This window comes from Drosophila kikkawai, chromosome 3R, assembly GCF_030179895.1.
Source record: "Drosophila kikkawai strain 14028-0561.14 chromosome 3R, DkikHiC1v2, whole genome shotgun sequence".
NCBI classification, from domain to species: domain Eukaryota; kingdom Metazoa; phylum Arthropoda; class Insecta; order Diptera; family Drosophilidae; genus Drosophila; species Drosophila kikkawai.
The window spans coordinates 31,699,044-31,722,907 of record NC_091731.1 but is presented as its reverse complement, the minus strand read 5'-3'; the positions used below and the strand labels follow the sequence as shown (position 1 = coordinate 31,722,907).

At 45.5% G+C, this 23,864-nt stretch overlaps 6 protein-coding genes across 8 annotated transcripts; 2 read left to right on the top strand and 4 right to left on the bottom strand.

The window, feature by feature from the left end:
- Positions 1-30: 30 nt before the first annotated feature.
- On the bottom strand, positions 31-3,965 carry Set8 (SET domain containing 8). 2 transcript variants are annotated; one of them, XM_070287238.1, is made up of 4 exons: positions 3,817-3,965; positions 3,142-3,573; positions 1,150-3,068; positions 31-340 (listed from the first exon to the last, which is right to left on the bottom strand). In XM_070287238.1, the coding sequence occupies exons 2-3, from the start codon at positions 3,419-3,421 to the stop codon at positions 1,183-1,185; spliced, it is 2,166 nt and encodes a 721-aa protein (XP_070143339.1). In that variant the 5' UTR covers positions 3,422-3,573; positions 3,817-3,965; the 3' UTR covers positions 31-340; positions 1,150-1,182. The 2 variants fall into 2 exon arrangements, with proteins under 2 accessions (XP_070143339.1, XP_017026776.1); XM_017171287.3 differs by having other exon boundaries at positions 31-3,068.
- A 521-nt stretch (positions 3,966-4,486) lies between these two features.
- Positions 4,487-10,355, top strand: Acf (ATP-dependent chromatin assembly factor large subunit). The gene is made up of 5 exons (XM_017171213.3): positions 4,487-5,074; positions 5,439-9,059; positions 9,127-9,305; positions 9,407-9,863; positions 9,931-10,355. Exons 1-5 carry the CDS (start codon positions 4,953-4,955, stop codon positions 10,031-10,033), a joined length of 4,482 nt encoding a protein of 1,493 aa, XP_017026702.1. The 5' UTR covers positions 4,487-4,952; the 3' UTR covers positions 10,034-10,355.
- A 613-nt stretch (positions 10,356-10,968) lies between these two features.
- LOC108077747 (DDB1- and CUL4-associated factor 5) lies at positions 10,969-17,179 on the bottom strand. 2 transcript variants are annotated; one of them, XM_017171215.3, is made up of 8 exons: positions 16,971-17,179; positions 16,356-16,900; positions 16,100-16,283; positions 15,259-15,525; positions 14,924-15,198; positions 14,727-14,857; positions 13,965-14,658; positions 10,969-11,624 (listed from the first exon to the last, which is right to left on the bottom strand). In XM_017171215.3, exons 2-8 carry the CDS (start codon positions 16,570-16,572, stop codon positions 11,134-11,136), a joined length of 2,259 nt encoding a protein of 752 aa, XP_017026704.1. In that variant the 5' UTR covers positions 16,573-16,900; positions 16,971-17,179; the 3' UTR covers positions 10,969-11,133. The 2 variants fall into 2 exon arrangements, with proteins under 2 accessions (XP_017026704.1, XP_017026703.1); XM_017171214.3 differs by having other exon boundaries at positions 16,356-17,179.
- Positions 11,752-13,900, top strand: Ir100a (Ionotropic receptor 100a). The gene is made up of 2 exons (XM_017170962.2): positions 11,752-12,691; positions 12,748-13,900. The coding sequence occupies exons 1-2, from the start codon at positions 11,829-11,831 to the stop codon at positions 13,898-13,900; spliced, it is 2,016 nt and encodes a 671-aa protein (XP_017026451.1). The 5' UTR covers positions 11,752-11,828.
- A 544-nt stretch (positions 17,180-17,723) lies between the features above and the next one.
- Rift (Riboflavin transporter) lies at positions 17,724-22,305 on the bottom strand. The gene is made up of 2 exons (XM_017171405.3): positions 21,715-22,305; positions 17,724-19,361 (listed from the first exon to the last, which is right to left on the bottom strand). The coding sequence occupies exons 1-2, from the start codon at positions 21,834-21,836 to the stop codon at positions 18,002-18,004; spliced, it is 1,482 nt and encodes a 493-aa protein (XP_017026894.1). The 5' UTR covers positions 21,837-22,305; the 3' UTR covers positions 17,724-18,001.
- Positions 22,306-22,512: 207 nt separating this feature from the next.
- On the bottom strand, positions 22,513-23,763 carry LOC108077651 (nucleosome assembly protein 1-like 1). The gene has a single exon (XM_017171066.3). It carries the CDS (start codon positions 23,673-23,675, stop codon positions 22,578-22,580), a length of 1,098 nt encoding a protein of 365 aa, XP_017026555.1. The 5' UTR covers positions 23,676-23,763; the 3' UTR covers positions 22,513-22,577.
- Positions 23,764-23,864: the final 101 nt, after the last annotated feature.

Here is a 23,864-nt window from a genome sequence, read left to right as displayed (position 1 = left end):
ACCGATATCGGTAAGAGGGGGGGAAAATGGTTTTAGGTTGTTCTGAAAATTTCAAACAATCTTTATTTTTGAGGGACAGATACATAATGTGAAGCTGGATTTCTAAGGACGGGGAACTATAGTTATATATATATATTATGTGGCGTGAGTATGCGTTTGAAACCTGCATGTGAGTAGAGAGATTATCAATTAACTCGAAGCACTAAGCACTGCTCTCCTGGAGAAGCCTCGTGGTGAATGGATGGGATGTCCTAAGTGCTGTGTGTGGCTTTTAATGATTTAAATCAACGATACAGTGTCAGTTCCTAGGGGGGCGGGTGCGAGGGCGGTGTATATAGCTCTATGGCAGTAAATAGTACATAATAATAGTTTAGAAATTACACATGTATCTAATATAAATATCTAATTATAAATAGTGTTACGATCGATCTTCCGAAATCATTTCTCTCTCTAAATGGTCAACAGTTGTTTTTTTGTTTTGCGTTTAGTAATCATTATTATTATAATTATTATCTCTGCTTAATTTTAGCCTTGCTCTAAACAAAATGAAACGCTAACAAATCCAAAAAATATGCAATGGATTGGGTTTGATCTTTGGGTAAACGAATGGAAATCGAGTTGGGAAATCGGGAAATCTCTAGGTTTTAATATCAATTTTGAGTCATTCTAGAGTCTAGGTCTTTCTTTAAATTTATGTATTTTTTTATTACTTTTCTTATTTTTAATTTCGATTTGCATTTAGCCGAGATTTTGCCATAATTTTTCGCTAAATCTCTTGTGGAAAACATTGATATTTATTCCCTTTTTTTCGATTATTTCGATTACTTATCGTCCCAGTGATCGAACCACATCCTTTTCAATCAAGTGAGGGGCGGGGTACTGTGAGTGTGTGAGTGTCGCTATCCGTTATGATATTTGAACTAACAGTTTTTCATACTTTTTTCCTCAAAAAATAAGATCTAAGCTCGGGGATGCTCCAGATATCCGTCCACGAAAACAGTTCTCCCTTCTTCTCTGGCTTAAGGCGTTGCAATCTACGTATATAAAAGCTAAGGTGAAGCTCCTCGAGCTTCCTCAAAGATTCCCTGCCTTAAACTTGGTACAAAAAAAAAGTAGTCTTCGTTTTCAAGGCCGACCTGCATCCCCTACCTGCTTCTTGCACTCCTCGAGGATTGCTCGGCCTCAGAAGGCCAGCCAGGGATGATGCAACAGCGACTCCTTGGACCGATCTCCATAATCGTACGTCAATTCCTCGCCCGGCTCAATGTCATCCTTGGCCAGGAGTACCAGGTGAGGGCGCTGTTTGATCACCACGACCTTGGTCATCAGGTTGCCGTTACGCGAATGATTGATGAGGCGTCCCAGCTTCCCAGTGTCCACGGTGGCATCGATGCAGTACTGCTGAGTCTTGTGCTTAAAGTAATACATGTAGCAGCCGGCGTTCTCGTCCAGCGCATATCGCTTCTCCCGCTCCGAGGCCTCGCTGATGGAGATGAGATCGCCGACATACTCCACCACAAACTCGTTGCGCTTAAAGGCTCGTTCGGCAATCACACCCCGGCCCTTGCCCATAAAGTGACGCACCTCGAGACCCTCGCAGCGCTCCTCGAGTATAGCCTGCTCCAGGCCCCGCATCCACTCCTCTTTGACGGCGGTCTTAGTCTTGCGTACGCTCCTTCGGACAGGAAAGAAGTCGGTCATCTCGCGATTACCATTTGTGGCAGCCAAGGGAAGCGGAGGCAGTTGACCTTTTGCAGGGCCCTTGCTTCTGGCCTTGGTCTTGGAAACGGGCGGTGGCTTGAGCATGGCTTTAACGCCCATTATGCCCACTTTGTTGTTGCTGTTGTTGGCTGTGACTGGTGCTTTGTTCTGGTTCTCCCGCTCCTCGGCGGCCTTCATCAGGGCATGACAATCGTCCTCATCCTCTTCCTCATCCTCATCATCGTCGTCGAGTACAACAACAATGTCGTCCTGCTGCTGCTGCTGTTGCTGTGGCGGTGGTTTCTTTAGCTGTGGTTGTTGTGGCTGCTGGTAAGGCGCTTGTGGCTTTGGCTGGTTCAGTCTTCGTCGCGACTTGCAGGCGGCCACTGCCGCCGTGGTGGCGGGCAGCTTGCGTGGCGATTTGCGCGGCGACAGGGGATCGGTGTTACCTCCTCCTCCTCCTCCCTTGCTTATCAACCCACCGCCTGCCGTCACCTTCAATGCGGTCTTGATCGGCGATGGGCAGAGTATGCGATGCGGTGTGGCTGGCTTTCGGCGTCGCACAGCTCCCGCTCCCGGAGCTGGTGATTCTGTGGCAGCTGTAAGTCCGCAGGCTACTCCACTGTCACAGGAGCTGGTATCGTGCTGATCAACCTCAAAGTTCGGTAAAGGCAGCACCGGTTCCTCCCTTTGCCCATTCAGACTGACAATCTGATTGAAGCGTCCGTTTAGAACGCAGGCATTAAGCACAGAGGGTGGTGATGAGAAAACTCCTCCGGCCACCTCAAAGCTGCGATTGATCTTGATGCTGGACGCTTTGGTGGGCGTCCGATCAATGTCCAGGGTAAGCACGGGCTCCTGCAGGAAGATGTTGTCGGTGCTGCTGCTGTGCGTGGAACTGTGGCTGTCCCGCAGCGTCGAACGGTGAGTCTGGAAGTCGGCCATGGTGCCCAGCACCTCCTGGATCTCATGTATCTCATGCATCTCTTGGATGTCCTGGATTTCTTGTATTTTCTGCATGGCCGCCACCTCATGCTGGTAGGGGCAAGGCGAAGTTGAGGAGGCCGTGGAGCTGCCATCGAACAGGAGTTCCTCTACCACCTGCTGTAGCTCCTCATTGAGCTGTTCATCCGATAGCTTAAGTTCCTCATCGGCATCGGCTAGCTGTAGGTGCAGCTGCTCCTCGTCCTCATCCTGCAGCTTCAACTCCTCCTCCGTCTCTCCAGTGGCATCTATTGTCTTTTGCTCTGCTTGGTGGTGATTTGTGGAAGTGGCCACCGAATTTGTGGTATGTTTGGCGGCGGCAGCGTTGGCTTTGAAAAAGTTCTCGATGGTACGCGTCTGCGAGCGAGTGGCCAGAGGCACCCCTGAAATGATGGCCAATATATGTAAGCTATGTAAGCTAACCTAAAAACGCGACGACGCGACGCAAACACTCACCTATTGTTCGGCCCGCTGCCTTGCTGTCTTTGTTGTTGTTATGGTTGTGGTGATGATGGTGGCCTCTGTTGGCCGCTGTGGCTTCCGGCAGATTGAGATTTTCGCTGGCCTTCATCAGGCGGCAGTCTTTCCGCTTCGGGCTGGCAAAATACTGATCCTCCAGCAGGCTGCCCGCCACAGCGGCGGCCGCATTAAGGGGCTGTCCCTCTGGGATTGCTGCTCCGCCATGTGTGTCCTTCGACTCCTTGGCGGGCCGTGCTCGTCTGCGCACCATTATCATTGGTATGGAGCGTAGGCGGGGGGGCGCGCGTGATCAGTGGGCGGCAGTGGGGTTGGCTATAGTTTTGTTGGCGCGTTTTTCCTGGACACGCGTTTCTTCCCCCGTCCCTCACACACACTCGCACACACTCGTGGAAAGCTGACTGCAATTAGCTGAGGGAAAAACAACCAACAAAAAAAACGGAGAACTCATAAAACATTCGCACACACTTTGTATATTACATGTGTGTTTTTTTTTTCGTTGTCGTTCTCCTCTCGCCGCCCCTCTGCGTACAGTTTTCGCCACAGAAAAAACGTCGCCCCGTTATTGTTGTTACTGTTGCTGCAGCTGCTGCGAAGCGAGCGAAAGAGGAAGAAGACCACAAGAAGAGAATGAAAGTCCGCGCTGTTGTTTACCTCGCTCGGGAAAGTGCCATTTTCTTAATTGTTTAAAATTAATTATCGCTTATGTGCAATGGCAGCATTTGGCTAAGCTATTAATTGCTGTTGCACTTTTCCGCAAACTTTTTTTTGTGTTCTTTCTCTCTTTGCGTCGGTACTAGTGGTGGGGCCACACCGACGATACTATCGCACGTGCGATGTCGCGGTATTTTGCGATACTTCAGAGGGGATAATAATTACAAAATATTAAAAGCTTTTTATTAGTTAAAACTACTATAATTTTGGAAATAAGATATTTAATTTATTATAATGTTAATCTTAAATTTAACTTTAATTTGAATATCGAATAACCGATACTGCAACTATCGTGATTATTTTTGCAAAATATCTCACACTTTTATTTATTTATGGGTTGCTCTGTGGAATCTCTTAAAATATACAATTATTTAATTAATTTACCCTTCATGCAACGCAAAATTAATTTTATTATATTTAATTTATGTATTATGTTGGCTTATCGAATACGATCGACCTTTCGAATATTGTTATTCTATGATAACGATGTTTCCGTGATCGATAGGCAAGATCTCGATCTCTTCGCTTGCGATTTCATTATTATTTAAGCATTCGATGCTTCAAAAACCTAGAAATAAGCGGTCTTAAAAGTAAACCATAATTTGTTCTCTCAGAATACGAAATATAAATCCGTTTATTCAATTCCTTTTTTTATCGGTCTCTTCGCTTCGTCCGCATTCCTTGGCTTTTTCGCGTCGGCGGAGTGCGGTAACATTGTTTGCATTTTCGCTTTTGGCAAAGTAAAAGATTCGCGCGTGAAAAGATTCCGCGCTGAAAGAAGTTGACAAACCAACACTTATCACTATAATACGGCAACAACAATATAGTTAAAAGTGTTGAAATAGTGTTGGCCACCAAACGCGTGTAAATGTGCGCTGGATCGCGAACCGCCAAGTCTGAAAAAACCGTTTTATTTTGCACGTCCAAAAAGGCGTGAAAATTTTCGGCGCCTTTTGAGTTTTTGTCACTGGCTGGCTAGGCTGGCTGGCGTTGTGAAATTTGCAAAGAACCGTTGCCTCCCTCGCGTGGATTAATTAGTGTTGGAATTTCCGCGAAAATAAGGTAAATCTGCCAATATGCCGATTTGCAAGCGGGACGGCTTCGACCTGAATCAGAAGGAGGGCAAGAACGAAACATTCCATGACAACGACCAAGTCTTTTGCTGCTACCTCACCAAGCGCATTTTTCGCGACTACGAGTAAGTGCATCCTCTATATCCTGTTCCCTTGACCCCGCCCCCTGGGCCCACCGAAAAGTGACGCCAAAGCAGACACTGCGCTAAAGTATACAACAAAGCGACGCTGCGAGCGCATGCATGTGATGTACATAGGCGTACATCACGGCGTTCGCTGTGTGTGTGTGTGTAAAAGCATGCGTGTGTGTGTGTGTGGCGAGTCTCGTGGGCCTGGGGCACAAACAACGCTGTGGCGGTGGCGGGAACATTTACAGCTGCCGCCAGAGACAGCTGTTCCCGCGGCGTTGCCACCTGGCGGAAAAGAGAGCGCGCCAAGGGAATGTTTTGAATTTTATGCAAATCTTTGAATTTATTAATTTTCCTGCAGCAATTACTTCCGGCACGTGATGGTAATCAACTCCACGGTGTGGCAGTGCGAGGCCACCGGCAAGGACAGCCTCACCTTCGAGGAGGCCCGGAAGAGCGAGCGAGCGGCCCGCAAAAAGATGGAGCAGTTCAAACAAAGCCTGCGGGCACCCGTGCTACTCGTAGTGGAGCATGCCCGCCAGTCGGCGGTCAATACACTGAACTTGCTGGTGGCCAAGTTCCTGCGCAAGCGTTACTTCATCGGCGAGGAGGTGACGGTGCTGGGCAAGAAGAACACCACCTACAAGGTGGTGGGCATTAATATGAACAAGGCCGTGCCTGAGCCCAGTAATGGCATCTACGAGGACACCGATGCCCTGGTCTATCGCCTGCGAGCCCTCAAGGGCGATGCCAGCACAGAGATCGATGTGCCCTTCAATCAGTTGCGACGAGCTCGCTTGGAGTTCAACATGGAGAACCTGAGCATGTTCATCAAGAGCAATGTCTCTCGCGTGGATGGTTTGCTGCGACCCAAACCCGATGCCTACAAGCAGTATGTCACGGATCCCGGCGTGAACTTCTCCAGCATTTTCATAGGCAAAATGCCGCGATATTCCCCCTCCAAAATCAAGAAGCCCGATGCCAAGAAGCAGTCCACTCTAAACAAATTCATTGTGACCGATGAGCAATCGGCTGCCAAATCCAAGGCCAAGGCCAAGGCAGATGCAAAGTCGCTGGCAGAGGAAATGGAGCGGGTGCGACTGGAGAAGCAGGTGAGGCTGGTGCAAATGGAACGGGAGAAGGCGGAGAAAAAGGCACAGCTAATGGAGCGCGTTGAAACCGAATGCAATTCGCTGCTCCGCAAGACCGATGACCTGGAGCGATCCGATCAGAAGCTGCTTCCCCGCTACAACCAGATTGTCACACTCCTGCCCCAGCGACTGCTGGGCGATGCCTTCATGATGCGCGAGTTTATGCACACGTACGCGGGCCTACTATCTGGTATAGAGGTTTTCCGACAGAATATCAGCTTCTACGAGATGACCCGGGCGCTGAGTGCCCGAGAGATTGCTGGGCCACTGTCTGACATCCTGCTTGTGCTCCTGGGCACTGTTTTCGATCTGCAAAAGGAGGAGGAGGAGGAGTGCACGGTGACCTATCTGGATAGGATATCCCAGCACTCGGAGCCGTATCGCAGTATGTCGCAGGCCGCCCAGTGTCACTACTACTCCAAGAGGCACTTCTCCTTCAAGGTAAACGAACTCCCACTGGATGCATTGACCCTCAGTGAAGTCCTGCGTCTGCATTTACTGGGCTCTGGAGCCGTGGTCAACGAGAAGGCCGAGCGTTGGCGGGTGATGTACCGCAATGGCTATTCCTCAAAAGAGGATCCCGGTCTGGAGCTGCGCTTGAAACACGCTCACATTTTGCGAGCTTTGAAAAACCAACCCGTTTATAAACTAAAGTTCAGCGATATAATGCTTTTGATCCGCTGCCTCATGTCCCAGATACTCACCTATTCGGGAACCATTAATCTGATTGAGGAGCGTCTGGAGCAGATGGCCAAGGCCAAGCAGGAGCTGCGAGCCCTCGTCTCAAATGAAAACAAACGTCTTGCCGCCGTGGAGGTCAACAGAAAGAAGCTTAACCAGACGCATCAGCAGGCCATTGGAGGCGTGGAGCCCACCAAGAAGGATGCCATGGTGGACAAGCTGAACAAGAGCATTGCCGAACTGCATGCCCAGTCGGAGCATCAGCACAGGAAGCACGAGCAGCAGGTTTTGGAGCTGCATTCGCAGCTTTTTAACTTTCTGGTCTACCTGGGCATGGATCGTTGTTACCGGAAGTACTATGTCCTAGAGTCCATGCCAGGCATCTTTGTGGAGCACTCGCCGGATAGCTTGGACACGTGCCTGGAGCAACCGCCACTAAACAAATCGCAAACGGAGATACGGCATCAGGCTCAGTTACCCAAGAATCGCAAGGACTTGCGGCTTTATCTCCTAAAACTGTACGGAGATGATGACAAGAAGACCAGGAGAAGCAACAAACAATCGCTGGAGAATAAGGAGAATCAGGAGCATCGCTTGAATGGGACTGCAGAGCCCATGGAAGTGGATGCAGATCCTCCCACAGCTCCCACACAATTCGAATTGATGATGTGCAGCGGCGACAAGCACAACTGCATTGTTCATGACCCGAAAAATGGCCAAAGGCAGCGATGGTCCTACATCTACAAGCCGGAGGAGATCGATAATCTAATAAGGGGTCTCAATCCCAATGGTCTAAGGGAATCGGAACTCCTGCAGGAGCTTACAGTGATGCGTTCCCTCATCGAACAGCATGTGAAGACCTGCCCCGTGGAGGTGCTCCAACTGGAGAGTGAGCCGATGCGCAAGAAGTTCCTGGCCACCATGCACTCTGAGACCCATCGCAAGTACGGTGAGGCCAACTTTGGAGTCCCACCAGACACCGACTTGAATGAAGTGATGCGCCTGCACTTGGCGGATCGCCTACTGCAGTTCGAAACTGATATCTACACGGGAGATCTTGGCAAGCTGAAGGTCAAAGATATGGAAAAGTGGCGAAATGATTTGCTCACCGGCCACTATGATCCCCAGGGTAAGGTGCAGTGGGGACCGGGCGGTAAGCTGGAGGATGAGGTGGCCAACGGTTCAACAGACAATGAGTCACATGAGGATCATGCGGAGGTCGGAGATGAGGAAAAGGATGGTGCATTGGTGGGTAAATACGCCAAAAAGCCATATCGCGATCCTGGCCATTTTTTGGTGGCCTCCGACGAGGAAGAACCCTCTGCAGCAGATAGCGAAGATGAGGTTGAGGAGGAGGAGGCTGTGACTGATATACCCAGCGAGGTGCACAACATGGCCTCGGCTCTGCTTCAAGTGGAGCAGGCCATTGGTAAGCGTTTCCTCAAGGAACCCTACGGCATGAAAAAGTGGGATCCCAAGCAGGAGGCCCAAAAGCTCGCCTGTGAGGCTCGTCTGCATCAGTGGGAGGTCTCACTGATGGCCAGCACCAGCTTTGCCCAGGTGTTTCTACACCTGAATGTCCTGCACGATTGCATCCAGTGGCGACGCTCTACCAACAAGTCCCTCTGCAAGGTGTGCCGGCGTGGCAGCGATCCTGACAAGATGCTGCTCTGCGATGAGTGCAACGGCGGCACTCACATGTTCTGTATGAAACCCAAGATGAGGACGGTGCCACAGGGTAACTGGTATTGCAAGGATTGCGTCAAGGATCATGGCCTGAAGAATGCCCAAAACGAAAAGGATAAGAAACAGGCAGCGGCCAAAAAGAAGCGCAAGTTTATTGTGGAGGACGAGGAGGATGATGAGCCCGAAGAAGAAGAGGATGAAGAGGACGATAATGATGATGATGAGGAGGAGGAGGATCAGGAGGATGAGGAAGAAGAAGAGGAGGAGACGGCCGATGACAAGAGCGAGGCCTCATCACGTACTTCAGTCAAGCTCAATGGCCGTCCAGCGAGGGGTGTGCGCACAAGTTTACGCGCCAAACGGCTCACATCCAAAGAAATCGATGAGGAGGTCAACGGTGAGGCAGTGGGCAGCGAAGCGGGCGATGAGGCTTCTTTGGAGGACAACGAAGAGGAGGAGGAGGCGTAAGTTTCTTACTTAGAAGTCCATATATCTTTTACGTATAATAATTTATAAATTCTTGCCAAACAGCGAAGAGGAAAAGGTCTGTCAAACCTGCTTTTATGACGGCAGTGAAATCCGCTGCGTTCGCTGCAGTTTGTACTATCACCTGGAGTGCGTTCATCTTAAGCGACAGCCGCGCTCAGAATTTGTGTGCAAAAAGTGCAAGACCACGGAGACACAACGTCCCAGACGCCGTCATAGTCACAGTGAGTTTAAATTTGCTAAATTATGCATAATAAAGTGTATTTTTATTAGTTAGTAAAACGAAATTACATATTCTAATATATATCCTTTATTTCTACCCTAGTGAACGGTGATAATGACGACGATCATGATCAGGATGAGCCGCAGGCCAAACGCTCTCGTTCCTCCCGCAACTCGATGCGTCTCTCCCTCGACAAGTCCGCCCGCCAGAGCAATGGCAACAACAACAATAACAACAGCAGCACCAATAACAACAACAATCACCGGCGAAGTGGCCGACGGACGAACGAGAACAACAACCTGCCGTTGAACAGCTCCGCCTTGTACGATCTGCTGGAGCAGATCATGAAGCACAAGGCGGCTTGGCCATTCCTGCGACCAGTGCTGACATCGGAGGTGCCCGACTATCATCAGATCATCAAGACGCCCATGGACTTGGCCAAGATCAAGTCCAAGCTAAACATGGGCGCCTATCAGCTGAACGAGGAGGTACTCAGCGACATACAGTTGGTGTTCAAGAACTGCGACATGTACAACGAGCAAGGCAACGAGATATACGAGTGAGTTAGCGCCCAGACTTTCTTTTATTTGCCATTTGATGTTAATATTCTTTTCTGTTATCCTCAGTGCTGGCTGTCAATTGGAGCGTTTCGTGATGGGCTGCTGCAAGGAAATGCAACTGCCATTCAAGCCCAGCGACATGAACGAGGGGGAGGCCGCCGCCTGCTGAGCCTGCTGCCATCGTAGCGCTGATCTCTGCCAGCCCAGCCGATCGTGTGTAAATTAGTTAGCCGTAGTTTCAGTTCGTTCCGTAGGCTTAAGCACAAACAAACATTCAATTATCCTAGACTTAAGTGTACTCTCTAATCTATGTTTAATCTTAGCGAGCAAGTTCAAAGTTCAGCGCAAGCACGCACACACACAAGGCAAGAAAAGCAAATTCGTTTCTGTTGATTTTTCGAGACTTTTTATTTATGTATTCATAAATTATTGTAGACACAAGTATAACACACAGGTTCCACAATTAATAAATGAAGTGAGTGAAAAAGAAATTAACGATTTGAATTAATTATTTGTTTAGTTTTAGTAAGGCTTAACCTGGATATAGAAGCGGTAAGTAAAGAAATACAACTTTTTTTGAGGCTTCCCAGCAGACAAAAAGCGGTGATAAGGACAAAGAATCTGATTTTCCGCATTAGTTCTGCTTAATGCTCAAAAACGGACGCGCAAACAGACGAATAGCGAACAAGTATAGCAAGGATTTCAGGATTATATCCGATAACAATGTGAAAGGTCAGCAAACGAAATCTTATTTTCGGCCACAAAACCCATGACAGGTGAATCGAACGTTTTGTCCGCTTGAAACCCGCAAAACTATCGTTTTCAATATCATAAACGAACGTTTTGTCTGCTGGGTTACGCTAAAAAGTAAAACTGATTAGTTGATAATTGGTAAAACACTGAAGGAATAGAAATTAACCTAAAAAAAATACATTGATGATATTGATTAGTTTTATGAAGTTTTTAAAACATTTAAATCACATGATTTACTTGCGAAAACAATAAAAAAAAGGGTACATGAGGATGGAATAAAAATTCCGAAATGATATCGAAAATATCGAACACTTTTGTTATCGAAATTTTCTTTCATTCAGTTTATAATACTTTCCATGAAAGCTATGCCTTTATGTTTAATGTGTGTGGTTTCAAAAGAGATCCAAAAGAAGGATGGGTTGTGTTGCTTATCAAAATGAAAGTTCAGCCTATGAAGCTGGGTTATATCTTAGCTTAAATGTAATATATATAGTATGTATGTGTATGGGGTCCAGTCTACATGGACGAAGATGTTGTCGAAGCGGTCGATTCCGTATTGCACATGTCCGGAATCAGGCCATTGACGACGCTCTTGGGAGGATGATTGTGGTTGGAAGTCAGCTGGCTATTGTTGTTGGCCTCCGGTTCCGCTAGGAAGGGAAACGAGCTGGATGTGCTGGGAGCCTGAGACAATTGCGCCTCCATGGAGGTCATCGATGTGGTGGTGTTGCTGCTGCAGGAGCTGCCACCGCTGCTGCTGCTGCTGCTGGTACTGGCGGTATCCTCGTCGGCCTGGCCATAATGGTTGCTGTTATTGTTATCCCCTGTGGAAGGCTGCTCCTCCTCGTCCAGGTATTCGGTGTCATTGGAGGCGACACTATCGTTGTCTGGATGGGATCCAGAAAGTTGCCGACGATTAGTACGTCTGTGTTTGAGGACTGAAACCCGCTGATGCGACTTCTTCCGCTTGCGTTCACTTGGCCCGAGGGTGGACTGCAGGGGGTCAACTGGAAAATATGAATTAATTATTTATTTATTATTATTTATTATTTTATTCTTATAAAACCTGTGCTACCTATTGTTTTTAAAGTTTGTGGCACGTTTCAAGTCCTTATCAAGAAACTAAACCACAACATAAACACCAAGTCATAGTTGGAAGTCAAGCAGAGTCAACAAACCCCAGGCACTTGCCAATAATTGTTGGTAGCAATATGCCCCAAGGTGTCAGCGTTTTTGACACTAAGCAAATACTTTGGCTAGCAGGATGTCAAGCCCCACACTCGGGTATCCTTTGTATTCTGTCCTGTCCTATTGTTAGCTGCACAATCTCAGTCGCGGGTTCAGTAACCATTGATATGTCGGCGACTCTGCAGCTAATTATGCTGCTGACCCTTGTGGGAGGAACCCTGGGTCAAGCCAATAACACGGACAAGGACTGCAGGCAGGTGTTTGGCTCCATTTTGGCCCAACTGGAGGGTGGCCTTGAGCTTCATTTGAGGAGTTACAGTGATGCAGACCTGGGCATTGTGCAGTTTGTGTTGAAGCAGCCGAGGAATTCAGTGCAAATCAAAGTGAATTCTGAGGAGGAGAATGAGAAGGAGGAATTTACGGCCATGCGACATCATTTCTTTCTCTTTAAGGATGTGAAGGATATGCAACAAAGTCGGAATAACTTGATAAATACCGATGGCTTTTATATACTCTCCCTAGAGAATCAGTTGCCTGAGGATGATCAGATTTTAAAGGACTTTATGTCCCAAAACTGGCTACAACATGGTCATAGTCGCATTTACTATATTCAGCTAAGTACAGGTCGTATTCTGCTCTACAATCCCTTTCAGCAGAGCATTGTTTGGGTAAAGGATCCCAAAACTTATGGTCAAATCTATCAGAATCTCAATGGCTATCCTTTGCGTATATACATCTTCGATTCTGTTTACTCGGCTGTCTTGGGAGATGGCGAAAACAAGAAGGTATTGAGCGTCACAGGAGCGGATGCCAAGTTGGCCAAAACAGTGGCCAAACAATTGAATTTCACAGCGGATTATCTATGGCCGGATGATGAGTTTTTTGGGTAAGAGAAACCTTTAAAAGGCATCTTGCAATTTTATAGCAATTTTTATTTTCTAGTGGTCGCCTGCCAGATGGTTCTTTTAGTGGCGGCGTGGGTCGTGCTCATCGAGGGGAGGTGGACATCATCTTTGCGGGCTTCTTTGTCAAGGACTACCTCACCACACAGATGCAGTTCAGTGCCGCTGTATACATGGACGACTTGTGTCTGTATGTGCAAAAGGCTCAAAGGATTCCCCAGTCCATCCTGCCGCTCTTTGCTGTCCACACGGATGTGTGGCTCTGCTTCCTGCTGGTGGGTCTCCTGGGTGCTCTGGTCTGGCTCTTGTTAAGGCTTCTCAATCTCAGACTAAACATCGAAAGGATACAGGATGATGGAGTAAGCAGAGATTCTTATTTAAGGACAGCTGCCAGACGCATCTTCATAGACACTTGGGTGGTCTGGGTTCGTGTGAATATCGGCCGCTTTCCACCCTTCCACTCGGAGCGCATTTTTGTGGCTTCGCTGTGCCTGGTCAGTGTGATATTCGGTGCCTTGCTGGAGTCCAGCTTGGCCACTGTTTACATCCGACCCCTGTACTATAGAGATACGAATACCATGAGGGAACTGGATGAGAGCGGCCTCCCTATTTACATCAAGCATCCTGCCTTCAAGGATGACCTCTTTTATGGCAGTGACTCGGCGGTGTATCGACGGTTGGACTCCAAAATGATGCTGGTTGCCGAGGGCGAAGAGCGACTCATCGAAATGGTGTCCAAGAGGGGACATTTCGCTGGGGTAACACGCTCCGCCAGCTTGGAGCTGAGTGACATCCGGTATGTGATGACCAAGAAAGTGCACAAGATACCCGAGTGTCCCAAGAGCTATCACATTGCCTATGTCCTGCCACGTCCCTCGCCCTATTTGGAGGAGGTGAACCGGATAGTCCTACGCCTGGTGGCCGCTGGTATCGTTGGACTTTGGACGGGCGAGACCAAGGAGCGGGCCAAGTGGAGCATTCAGCGTTTCCCGGAATATCTGGCTCAGCTAGACGTTGGGCGGTGGAAGGTGCTCACCCTCTCCGACGTCCAGCTGGCCTTCTATGCTCTGAGTATAGGGTGTATACTGGCGGGAATTGTGTGTCTGGCGGAGATTTTTCTGAGGCGTAAGCGCAGGAAGTTGCGACGGAACAACAATCTCAATTTAGGTCATAAGTTTGCCTTTTATGATTAGATTTTTATCACGTTTTTCAACAGTTTCTGAAATATATATTCCCTAAAAAAAGGCTTAATCTTACCTGCTTTCAGTTCCTGCGTCCTGCGTGGACTCCTGCCAGTTTGACGATGCTGCTCCCTTGCTGCCGCCTCCGCCGAGGTGGTGGGCAGCTCATCATCTCCAAAGAGGCGCTGCGTCTCCTCCAGCCAGTCGCTGATGCGCGCCTGTGTGGCCGCCTGTTTCTGCTCGCCAAGCAGCCGCTGAAGCAGTTGGTCCACGCTGCGCGGCATCCCGGTGGTGCCCCTGACCGCCAGTTGGAGCAAAGCCCTCCGCTTCTTGGCTATCAAATAGAAGATGCGATTGGGATGAGTCTGCCAGCTAAGTTCACTGACATTGGGCGTGTCGTTGTCCTGCTCATTATCCTGCTCCTGTTCATTGGTCGTTGGCTGATCGTGATTGTGATGATCCGGATCCTCGCGTTCCTCATCGCTGGGCTCCTCCGCTCCCGAGCTAAGCTCACTGCGCTCTGTTGAGGTTTCCGAACTGCTGCTGCTGCTGCTGCTCTGATTGTCCACAGTGCTCCAGGACTCCAGTTCACGCTGCACCAGAGTGTCGAAGAAGGCCAGCATCACCTGATCCTCGTCAGTGTTGCGGGCACTAAAGTCTTGAGAGACATAATCCGAGGAATTGCGGTGGAGAGTGCGAGTGCAATAGGGCAGCTCTTCGGCCTGGGTGAGGGAACCCTCCCAGCCTTGTTGGGCAAATGGGCTCCACAGCTTAAGGGGGGGGGAGCAGGATTATAGAAATATTAATTTAAGGATTCCTGCTGCCTCGCCCAACTTACTTTAATGATCTTTTCCACGCCCGAGGAGGCCAGAAGGCAGCGCTGGCGATTATAGCGCACCTGATTGACTATGGATCGGTGGCCGGTAAGGATAACCGGTGGAGTGTCCACCCACTGGTTCTTCTCCTCCACTGAGACAAGAAAGACGGATTATTTTACATTTAAAGAAAACTTTAAATTTGTTTGGTTTAACTCACAATCCACTCCATCCATTCGCCAGATAAACATGTTAAAATTATCCGAACCGGAGACCACCAGCTCATCCTGTGGCCCCGCAAACGTGCAGCTCTTCATGGTGCAGGAGTTAAAGTATTCGTCATGATAGAAGGTGGCCACCGGCTCTGGTGATCCCGGACTAAAAAGTATCGGCGGCAGACGCCGATGTAGGGTCAGGAGCAAGGTGCCATTGCAATTGAAGCGAACACTCATGCAGCTGGGAGACTCCGGGATGTAGTTGTATTGGCACAAGGCCCTGGGAGAACACACAGAATTAGTAGCTTAAAATACCCCGAATACCGCAATGGAAACTCACTGCTGATGATGCCTCAGGTCCCAGAGCATGGCGCCTCGCTTGGCATTGGCCGTGGCCAGAAAGTTGCCATTTAATGGATGAAACTCCACGGCATTGAAGGGTGTCTTGAATTTGGCAATGGCCAATGGCTCGGATTTGCCTGCCCTTAGGTCGTAGACTAGGATCTCGCCGTGCTCTGTGGCCACGCTGAACAAATGACCACTGGTCCTGTCCACACTCAGTCCGTAAACGGGCCCGTCGTGGGAGAAGTGCCTTAGGAGTGTGCCACTTTTAAGGGGGAAAGCAAGAGAGAATTTGAAAGATACATTTACATATTTATTAATTAATAATTAATAATTTTTATTAATAAGTTAATTATTTCTATGCCATTAATATATTTTTTAATTTTTTTCTATTTAGATATGTATATTTTTTACATATATTTTTCTTAGTAAAAATATATATTTATATTCAATTTATTTTTGTTTATTTCAAAACGGTTCCTTTTTGTTCATTTCTGTTCATTCTATTTCAAATTTATTCCAATTAATTCCATTGATTTTTTAAATTCAAGATTATAATATATATAATATTTATTTAATTTTAAAATATTTTATATTAATTTCTCATTATTAATTCTATTGTAATTTTATTTTATTTGTATGTTCTATTAGTTAAATTTGTTTCTTTTTAGTATATTAATTTTAAACAAATCATTTGATTCTAAATATTTCTTATATATAATTTATTTTTTAAATAAATATTAAAGAAAAGATATAAAAATCTAAAAAAAACTTGGCTAGAAGTCGAAAAAAGTGTAGTTAAAACCCATAAAATTTCCAATAAAAATAAAATCACTTACGTGACCAGATCATGTTGGATGACCAAGTCATCGTTCCCCCCAGACAGTATATAAGAGTTCTGGATATCAAATCCCAGACAGAATATATTGCTGGCATGCTTCACGTTCATGGAGCGAGGTTTCCCCAATTGGGAGGCTACCTCCCGGTCGATGTTCCACAACAAAACGCGCTTGTCATCGCCACCTGGAGGATTACAAAGGGATTAATTTAGATGTTAGAACGACTAACCAACAGGTTGCCGGCACCACTACTCACCGGAGGCCAGTAACTGTCCTCCTTGGCTGAACTCCAAGGCATTCACGCAGCCATAGTGACCGGTTAGGTTGCGCTGATACAGATTCTCAGCGGCACTGAGACGGTGCCGGAAAATGGCAGCAGGCAGGTGGCCAGCCACCAGTTGGTTCTCCCGCTGGCCCAGGGCCAGGTCAAGATTCCGGGTCTCCAAAGAGCGCAGATTCTGCCACAGGCTCATAATGCCGGCAGGGATTTGGATAAGGATTTGGATTTGTTTTGGAGTTTCTCACAAGGCGAGCGGCTAGGGCTGGGAATTCGGATTACGCTGTGGCTTCCAGGGGGCCAGCGAAGCACACATATCGCCCCTCACTTCACCTCACACTCCCACTGTTGCCGTTGCTGCTGCTGCCACTGCTGCTACTCTTCACTTTTTCACTCGACTAAATCTTGCGTTTAAATTCGAGCTGAAAACTCTTATTTTTTACATTTAAACAATCACTTAAACAGCCAGAAATTGATGGTGAAATGTATTTACAAGTTGCTAAAGTAAAGCCACGAAATCGGAGCTGCGACGGACTGGTTTAATCATTGCTGCTCGCTCCCCTAATCAAAATGTTTTCCAGAAAGTATACAAACCGAGAAACCAACGAAACAGCTGTTCGCCCAGCTAGCGACAGTGGGGCGAGACCGGGCGAAAAGTGGCCTCACCTTGTGCTGATGGTAGCAGAAAGGTAGATCAAATTGACAGTCTTTTAAGGATTAAAAAAACATGTATTCTTAAATTTAAGTTAAGTATTTGCAAAGATTGATTTCTGATGGAAACGTAGCTTTCGGAAAATGAAATAACTTGAAATATTTGTTGTTGATTACTAGATCCCTATTTTGTTTACTATATCTATTTTATTTTTTAATGATTTATTGTATTTTTATCCCAATGAAACAAGATACAATATCTTGTAGAATAAATCGTTAATCACAATTAGTATCCTAGAATAATTTTTAATTTTCCATTTTTACCTAATATTTGTGGTCTAAAATCAATTTGAAAAACTAAGTAAAACTCTACATTCTGAGAACGAATTCCATCAATAAATAAAACCAATTAAAAGTAATTAAATTCCATATGAATCAAAAAGCTATAGATCCTTTTTTAAACAAACATTTAATTAAGTTTCTCGTAGCATTTTTGAAGCATATCGCGGTAATCAAGGGAAATAACACACAAAATCTACAGCACACAAAATCTATCCCACCTCTTGTGGGAATTATGACACTTTTCCTCCTGAGTTCGTGTGATTTTTTATGAAAATACCATTGCTTCAGTAATATTTAAGTTGAAAAATTTAGGTAAAATACCTTAAATGTTCCCAAATTTTAATACAAATAACATTTAATAACTTGTCATAAAACAACTAATTTATTTTTCACCACATCTTAATATAAAGAGGTAAATGCTTAAATATTTTGAGCCCCCTCCATGCTTCGCAGTATTTTCTGATATCACCTCCAACAGTCATCAGATTTATAAAACTCGCCATTCACGTATTTTCTCAGGTATTGTCTTCATTGTGACGATGGAATTACAAATAGGAAAATAGGGAAATATCACACACTAAACTAGCATACAGTAAAATCTTCTATAAATTCACGCTGCATCCCTGGATATGTCAGCAGCTTGTCTGTGCGGCCTGGAACAGATTCGAGTAGTTAATGGCAAAGAATATGGCCACCGCACCGATTGCCGAGCCCAGCTGCGTGATGGCGCCCACCCAGACCAGCGACTGGCCACCCTGAGCCCGCATCACGGTGGTGATGCCCAGCTTCGTGTAGCTAACGATTCCCACCAGCAGGGTCCAGGCGGTAACCACCAGCACGGCGCCCACTGTTTGATCATGGAGCGGCGGCAGAGGACTCAGGGCGGCCGTGGTGAAGACGTAGCTGGTCAGCAGACCCGCCAATATAGAGAGTATCGTGATGAGACGCAGCGATGTGAAATGCAGAAACATGGCCATGAAGCAGGCCACCGGATTGGCAATCACACTGAGCGTGGCCGCCAAATGGTACGCCTTTGAGCCGTAGGGAGCACTGGAATAGGACTGAATGCTGCCAAACATTCCGTTGCTGAACAGCGATATGGCCCCGATCAGGAGGAGCAGGTAAGTGTATTGTCCCTTCGAAAGCTTCTCCACTTTTACAGCCTGCTGCTGGTTATCCGCCTCTCCGTAGACGTACTTGTTGCCCTCGGTGACAGTAACCTGGGCATATTCCCGCCTAGCCACGGGCAGCGAATTGAGCAGGGTGTAGCCCACATAGCTGAGGACCATCAGTCCGAAGAGGATAAGGAAGAACACCCGGGTATCGAACCTTGGTGGTGTCTTCAACAGCTCGTAGATAGGATCTCCCGTTTCGGTTACATTCACCAACGTGCACTCGCCACTCTCACCGATGCCCTGGATCAAAGCAGTCACACTGGGCAGCAGCCCGCTCAGTCCCTCGCCAATGAAGTAGGTGACCATGTACTGTTCCTTGAAGCGACCCATGTAGGGCATGAAGAGCACAGAACTAGTGCAGGCATTCAGAGCCGTAAAGCAGGTCAGCACAAACAGGGCCACACTGTGATCCGTCCCATTGACCGGAGCAGTTCGGTTGTAGAAGAAGGCGGTCAGCAGGCAGGAGATGGCACCCACTAGCAGCACTCCATGGATGGTCCAGCCATCGTTCAGTTTCTTTGGCGAATATTTCTGAATGGCCGTGTAGAGCAGGGGTCCCAGGTTCCCGATCTGCACCATCACGCTGAGGTACGAGGGCAGACTCCAGCCCTCTGGGGCTTCATCCACCAGCAGAGGTAGTTGTATAAAGGTTCCATTGACGCCCAGCCAGGTGCCGATGCCAAAAAAGATGGCCAATAGATCGACGATCCAGCTGCGATCTCTGAATTTCGACCCTAACTCCATGGTCTGCTTTTTGGGGTCTCCCCAGTTGAGGAACAAGCTCAGTTCACTCTTCCTCACCTCAAGTGGAGGGCATCTGTGGGTGGGAAAATGAAGATTAAAGATTAATTTCGTAAGAAAAGTTCAAATGAAGATAAAAGAAAACTGTTGAGAGGGGGTTACAACATCGGAAACATGGTGTATCTTATCTTATAACTTCTATTTGTAGAAATATAGGTCACAAGATTACTATAAATAATTTAAAGTAATCTGTCTTGCTTGCCGATTTTTGATTTGGATTTTATTACAATTTAAATAAATAATTTGTAAACTAATGCAGTTTAGTTTAGTCTATAAAAAACACTATTTAAAGCTCGCTAAATGATATTATCTTAGGTTTATGGCTCTACGTTTGTTTGGTGTTATTTTCGTTTAATGCTTCAAAATGTCTGTCTTACCTAATTTTGTTGTTTATTTATATTTAAATAAAAAACTTAAAAACTAAAGTAATTTTCACACTCTCTAAAATACACTATTTAAAGCTTGCTACATTGTAGACTACTTACTATATGATATTTTCTTAGGTTTATGGCTCTACAAATCACAAACGTTTATTTGGTGTTACTTTCGCTCAATGCTTCAGATAAGGTTTTAAAAACTCATTATTATCAGGCAGGTTGTGGCATTTACAGTTCATTATATTTGTCTTTTGGACAGATAACCGAGAAGTAATTGCGATTAAAAGAGGGTTTTGTGGTTTAACATTACATATTTGTAGGCTGAGGAATTTTTTACACTAGGAAAAAAAGGCTGTTTCTATTTAAAGCAAAATTTGGACTATTTAAGCAATAACGTAAATATTTCTAGCATAGATTATTTTAGTAAAGCGGATGCTTGATTTAAAAAAATATAAAATTACTTGTGAAAAGGTCCATAAAATAAATATCTATTTAAAAGGAATATCTTTAAGGTAAAAAAGTTAAATAAATAAGAGTACTTTCTCTAGATACTTCTATTAATTTTTAATTTTCCCATTCTTACAACTTTAATTATGTGAATTTAAATATCACTTATCAAAAATAATTATTAAATTTTCCTACCATTAATCACTTCGATTGGATAGCCAATTATAGAAATAAAAAGTTTAAGTTCTTAAGATATATCCATCTAGCCGCTAATCTTATTTTCGAGTGATATTGAGTGGTGTGCCGGTGGTCACATACGATCCGCATCTAATCTGCTAATTCAATTAATTGGGACCATATTTCCATGGAGTGCCGTTGTCTGCACGTATCTGGCTGAGGACGATAAGAATCGCAATTGGAAACGGAATCCACTTAACCCACAGCCATAACAAACTTTATTAATTACAAAACTTTATCTTTTTTTTGGAGAAATTTAAAAATGATCTTGTCTAAATTAACATCCTTGAAAATCCAATTCTCATATGAGGATTAATAGTGATGGAGTTTTTAAATTGACTTACATGATTAATTACATTTTTGTATAATTTTAAATAATATTTTAATATTAATTTTTTGAAAAATTAATGACAGCCTTTAATTTCTTTTGAACTGTTGTTTTTCTTTTTGAATAAAATAAAATAATAATGGTTTATATAAAGTCAGAAATGCTTTAAAATGGGGTTAGGTTCTGAATCTTAAGCTTAGAGTTAACTTCTACGATTTTTCTATAATTTTAAAGTTTTAAATTCAGTATTATGATTTAAAGACCCTTTCGGGGGAAAATGGGTTAAATTTTGATAAGGTGTTAGGATCATAAACAAATGTCTAACTATTTTGTGAAGCTATTTTGGACTCGTGTTTTTAATTATAAATGAGTAAAAAATGTGATATTGTGGTTAAAGAATTTTTCAGAATTTGTATATTACTTATTTATTTATATTTACTATTTTACAGACTTTATAAAATAAAACATTACATTTTTTATAAAAAACAAACTATTTCATTATAAGGAATATGGGTTTATTTTAAAGAAGACTTTAAAAAAGTTAATATTTTATTCTATTTTATAGTAAGTAGTTAGTAGTAATAGTAAGATTATCTTCAAAGGGAAAACCCAGTTACTATAAATTCCTTGCCAAAACAAAAATATAACTTATCAAAGTAATATAGCAATTGAAAATGGAAACCATGACTAAAACTATTTTTAAAAACAATAACGCCTACGATAGGGGAATTTTCCCCAATAAATAGTTTATTGACAACTTAGCTTTGACCCTATGGGTTAAAGTTGCACAGTCACCATATTGGTCATTAATCATATAACCAAATTTGGAGAAAGATACTCAGCCAAAAGAAAGCTTTAAAGCCCGACTCCAAACTGGTTTTGGTTCTCCGTCTCTCTTTCTCGGCGAAAAGAGCGTCAGCAAAAAACCAAAATAAAGCCAACGGCAGCAGAAAAAAAGTATGATTTTTGGGGCCACTTACCTGTCGAAATCCGCGGGATTCGAAGCGGCGTCGTCCAACGTCGAGACCACGCCGTAGACTGGCCCCGGAGACCCACCACCAGTGGCTCCTCGGCTCTTGCTCTGCACCTGGTACCGGCTCATTTTCGAAGTGTACTCTTTCAAATTAATTTATGATCTCCGCGGCGATTAGATTTCTTGATCCCCAGTCTTTAGTGGCTGTGTAGCCACTGTGCCGCTTGTACGATGGGATGCGCAGGCCAAAAGCGTTAAATTTCTGCCTTGAATCGATTTTAATAAAATCAATTGGCAAAAATCAATTGGTGGGGTTAATTAGCTTCGTTGAGAGGGATGGGGGCTCCAGTTACAAATAAATAAAAACAAAGTCGTAGCTCCAATTTTCCCCACCGAATTATGCAATGTTGTTGCTGGAGTTTTCAGTGGCGCTGTCAATGGAGGCGGGTGCCGGAATATCGAGAAGGTATAGAAGAAAAGCTAGGGAAAAGCGCGACCAGCTTCTGTGAATTTTATTGGCCATTTGAGGGGGCTAATCGCGGAATTTAAACTTTTTGAAGTAAACAACGTTTGGCGAGTGTATGGGAAATAACAGCTGTTTTCGATTACTCGAATATCGAGGGTTTTGTATCGATAGTTGTATTACAAACCCAATTGGACCAAGCAGTTTCTGAATGGAGCAAAGCAGTTCCGGTCGGATTCCGGCGGCACTGCCGGAATTCAAATCCGGATTCAACGGCCGATGAAGTTTGGGGTAAGCTTTAGTTTTTCCTGCTAGGAAACGGAGGATTAAAGTACCAAGGACTTATATACTTTTTTATTTATTATTACTAAATTGTTATATTTGCTCCCTAAACACTTAAATACTTTTCACTGACCCTGTTCCTGTTCCCCCTCCACCTCCGAGATCGAGCCATTCTCCAGCCCAGACTCATTCAAGCTGTCCACCAGATCACCCGTGTAGAACAGCACAGCCTTCGGCACGATTTGGGTACGCAAGAGAAAGCCCACCTCGAAATCGCTGCTCAGAATCTGCTTGGTCTTCTCATCAGCTAGGGACAAATCCATGGCTTGCGGTGGGGAAAAGAAGCGGAAAAAGGATTCGCGGGGCATCACCTTGAAGCGAGGACTTCGCCTCCGTCGGCTCTCCACGGTTTGCAGTGTCAAATTGAACCCATCGCGCCAGTGGATGTGACAGCCCTCACACCTCACGATCTCCGGACCCTCGTACAGAAATGGGTACTCCTGATCCGCCGAGTGTTGCAGAAAGTACCTCTTCGTCAGCTGAAGTGATGTGTCGTGCAGGTAGCCATTCGGCCGGAATTGAAAGCTAACCGTATAGCTGTCCTGATCGTAGCCCAAACGCACATCCTGCAGGCACTCCAGCAGCGGTTCATCGTGCTCCTGGACCAGCTCCGACAGCAAAGGCACATTCCGAAAGACAGTCAGCCAGAAGCGAGGAACGCCCAAGGTATCTGCCGGCACAGGCGGAATTCGGCTCCTCAACTCACGCAGCTCCTCGTTATTCTCCAAGTCCAGATTTAAAGAATCCGACTGTGTCTCCGGCCAGAAGGAGTCATCCTTTTGCAGCGGTGGCTCCACAATTCCATTTAAAATGTTTTTTCTTGCATCGAACACAGCGCAACTCTGGCCGTAAAATCGCCGTTCCAGCTCATAGACCTCCCGGTAGAATTGCTCTGAGATGCGCACCTGGTGCAGCTGATTTAGCTTGAGGGCCCGTATCCTGTTCTGCACCTGCTCCGGCAATTCACTGACCATATGCCGGAGGAAGGCCTTCCGAATTTGAGCGGGCAGATCCGCTGGACTTGGCGTTGGTTCGCAGATAAAGGTAGATTCCCGGATGCTTAGCGATTGCAAGGATTCCGAGATCTCGGCAGGCTTCAATTCCGGCTCTTGAGTTCCTCCAGGTCGGAGTAGCTTGTCTGGATTTTTTTCTACATTTAACATGATGCAAAAACTACTTGAAATTTTGGATTTTCTATGAATTTATAAATGCTTTTAGAGCTTGGCACTCTGGATTACAAGTACTACATATTTCTATCATGTAGAAATCTTGGATGATCTTCAGAGTTTTTGAGGTACAAAAAACAAAACCTACACTTTGTCGTGGTTAAATACAATTTAAACCTTTCCTTT

Bases quoted from the DNA above. Each gene is read 5' to 3' on its own strand.
- Set8 (XM_017171287.3), bottom strand. From the start codon at position 3,421: ATGATAATGGTGCGCAGACGAGCACGGCCCGCCAAGGAGTCGAAGGAC. The intron at 3,069-3,141 runs GTGAGTGTTTGC...CCATCATTTCAG, and splicing joins GGCAGCGGGCCGAACAATAG to GGGTGCCTCTGGCCACTCGC.
- Acf (XM_017171213.3), top strand. From the start codon at position 4,953: ATGCCGATTTGCAAGCGGGACGGCTTCGACCTGAATCAGAAGGAGGGC. The intron at 5,075-5,438 runs GTAAGTGCATCC...ATTTTCCTGCAG, and splicing joins CGCATTTTTCGCGACTACGA to CAATTACTTCCGGCACGTGA. The intron at 9,306-9,406 runs GTGAGTTTAAAT...TTTCTACCCTAG, and splicing joins CAGACGCCGTCATAGTCACA to TGAACGGTGATAATGACGAC.
- Ir100a (XM_017170962.2), top strand. From the start codon at position 11,829: ATGCCCCAAGGTGTCAGCGTTTTTGACACTAAGCAAATACTTTGGCTA. The intron at 12,692-12,747 runs GTAAGAGAAACC...TTTATTTTCTAG, and splicing joins CCGGATGATGAGTTTTTTGG to TGGTCGCCTGCCAGATGGTT.
- LOC108077747 (XM_017171214.3), bottom strand. From the start codon at position 16,572: ATGAGCCTGTGGCAGAATCTGCGCTCTTTGGAGACCCGGAATCTTGAC. The intron at 16,284-16,355 runs GTGAGTAGTGGT...GTAATCCTCCAG, and splicing joins AGGACAGTTACTGGCCTCCG to GTGGCGATGACAAGCGCGTT. The intron at 14,858-14,923 runs GTGAGTTAAACC...TTCTTGTCTCAG, and splicing joins GCGAATGGATGGAGTGGATT to TGGAGGAGAAGAACCAGTGG.
- Rift (XM_017171405.3), bottom strand. From the start codon at position 21,836: ATGAGCCGGTACCAGGTGCAGAGCAAGAGCCGAGGAGCCACTGGTGGT. The intron at 19,362-21,714 runs GTAAGTGGCCCC...TCCCACCCACAG, and splicing joins AATCCCGCGGATTTCGACAG to ATGCCCTCCACTTGAGGTGA.
- LOC108077651 (XM_017171066.3), bottom strand. From the start codon at position 23,675: ATGTTAAATGTAGAAAAAAATCCAGACAAGCTACTCCGACCTGGAGGA.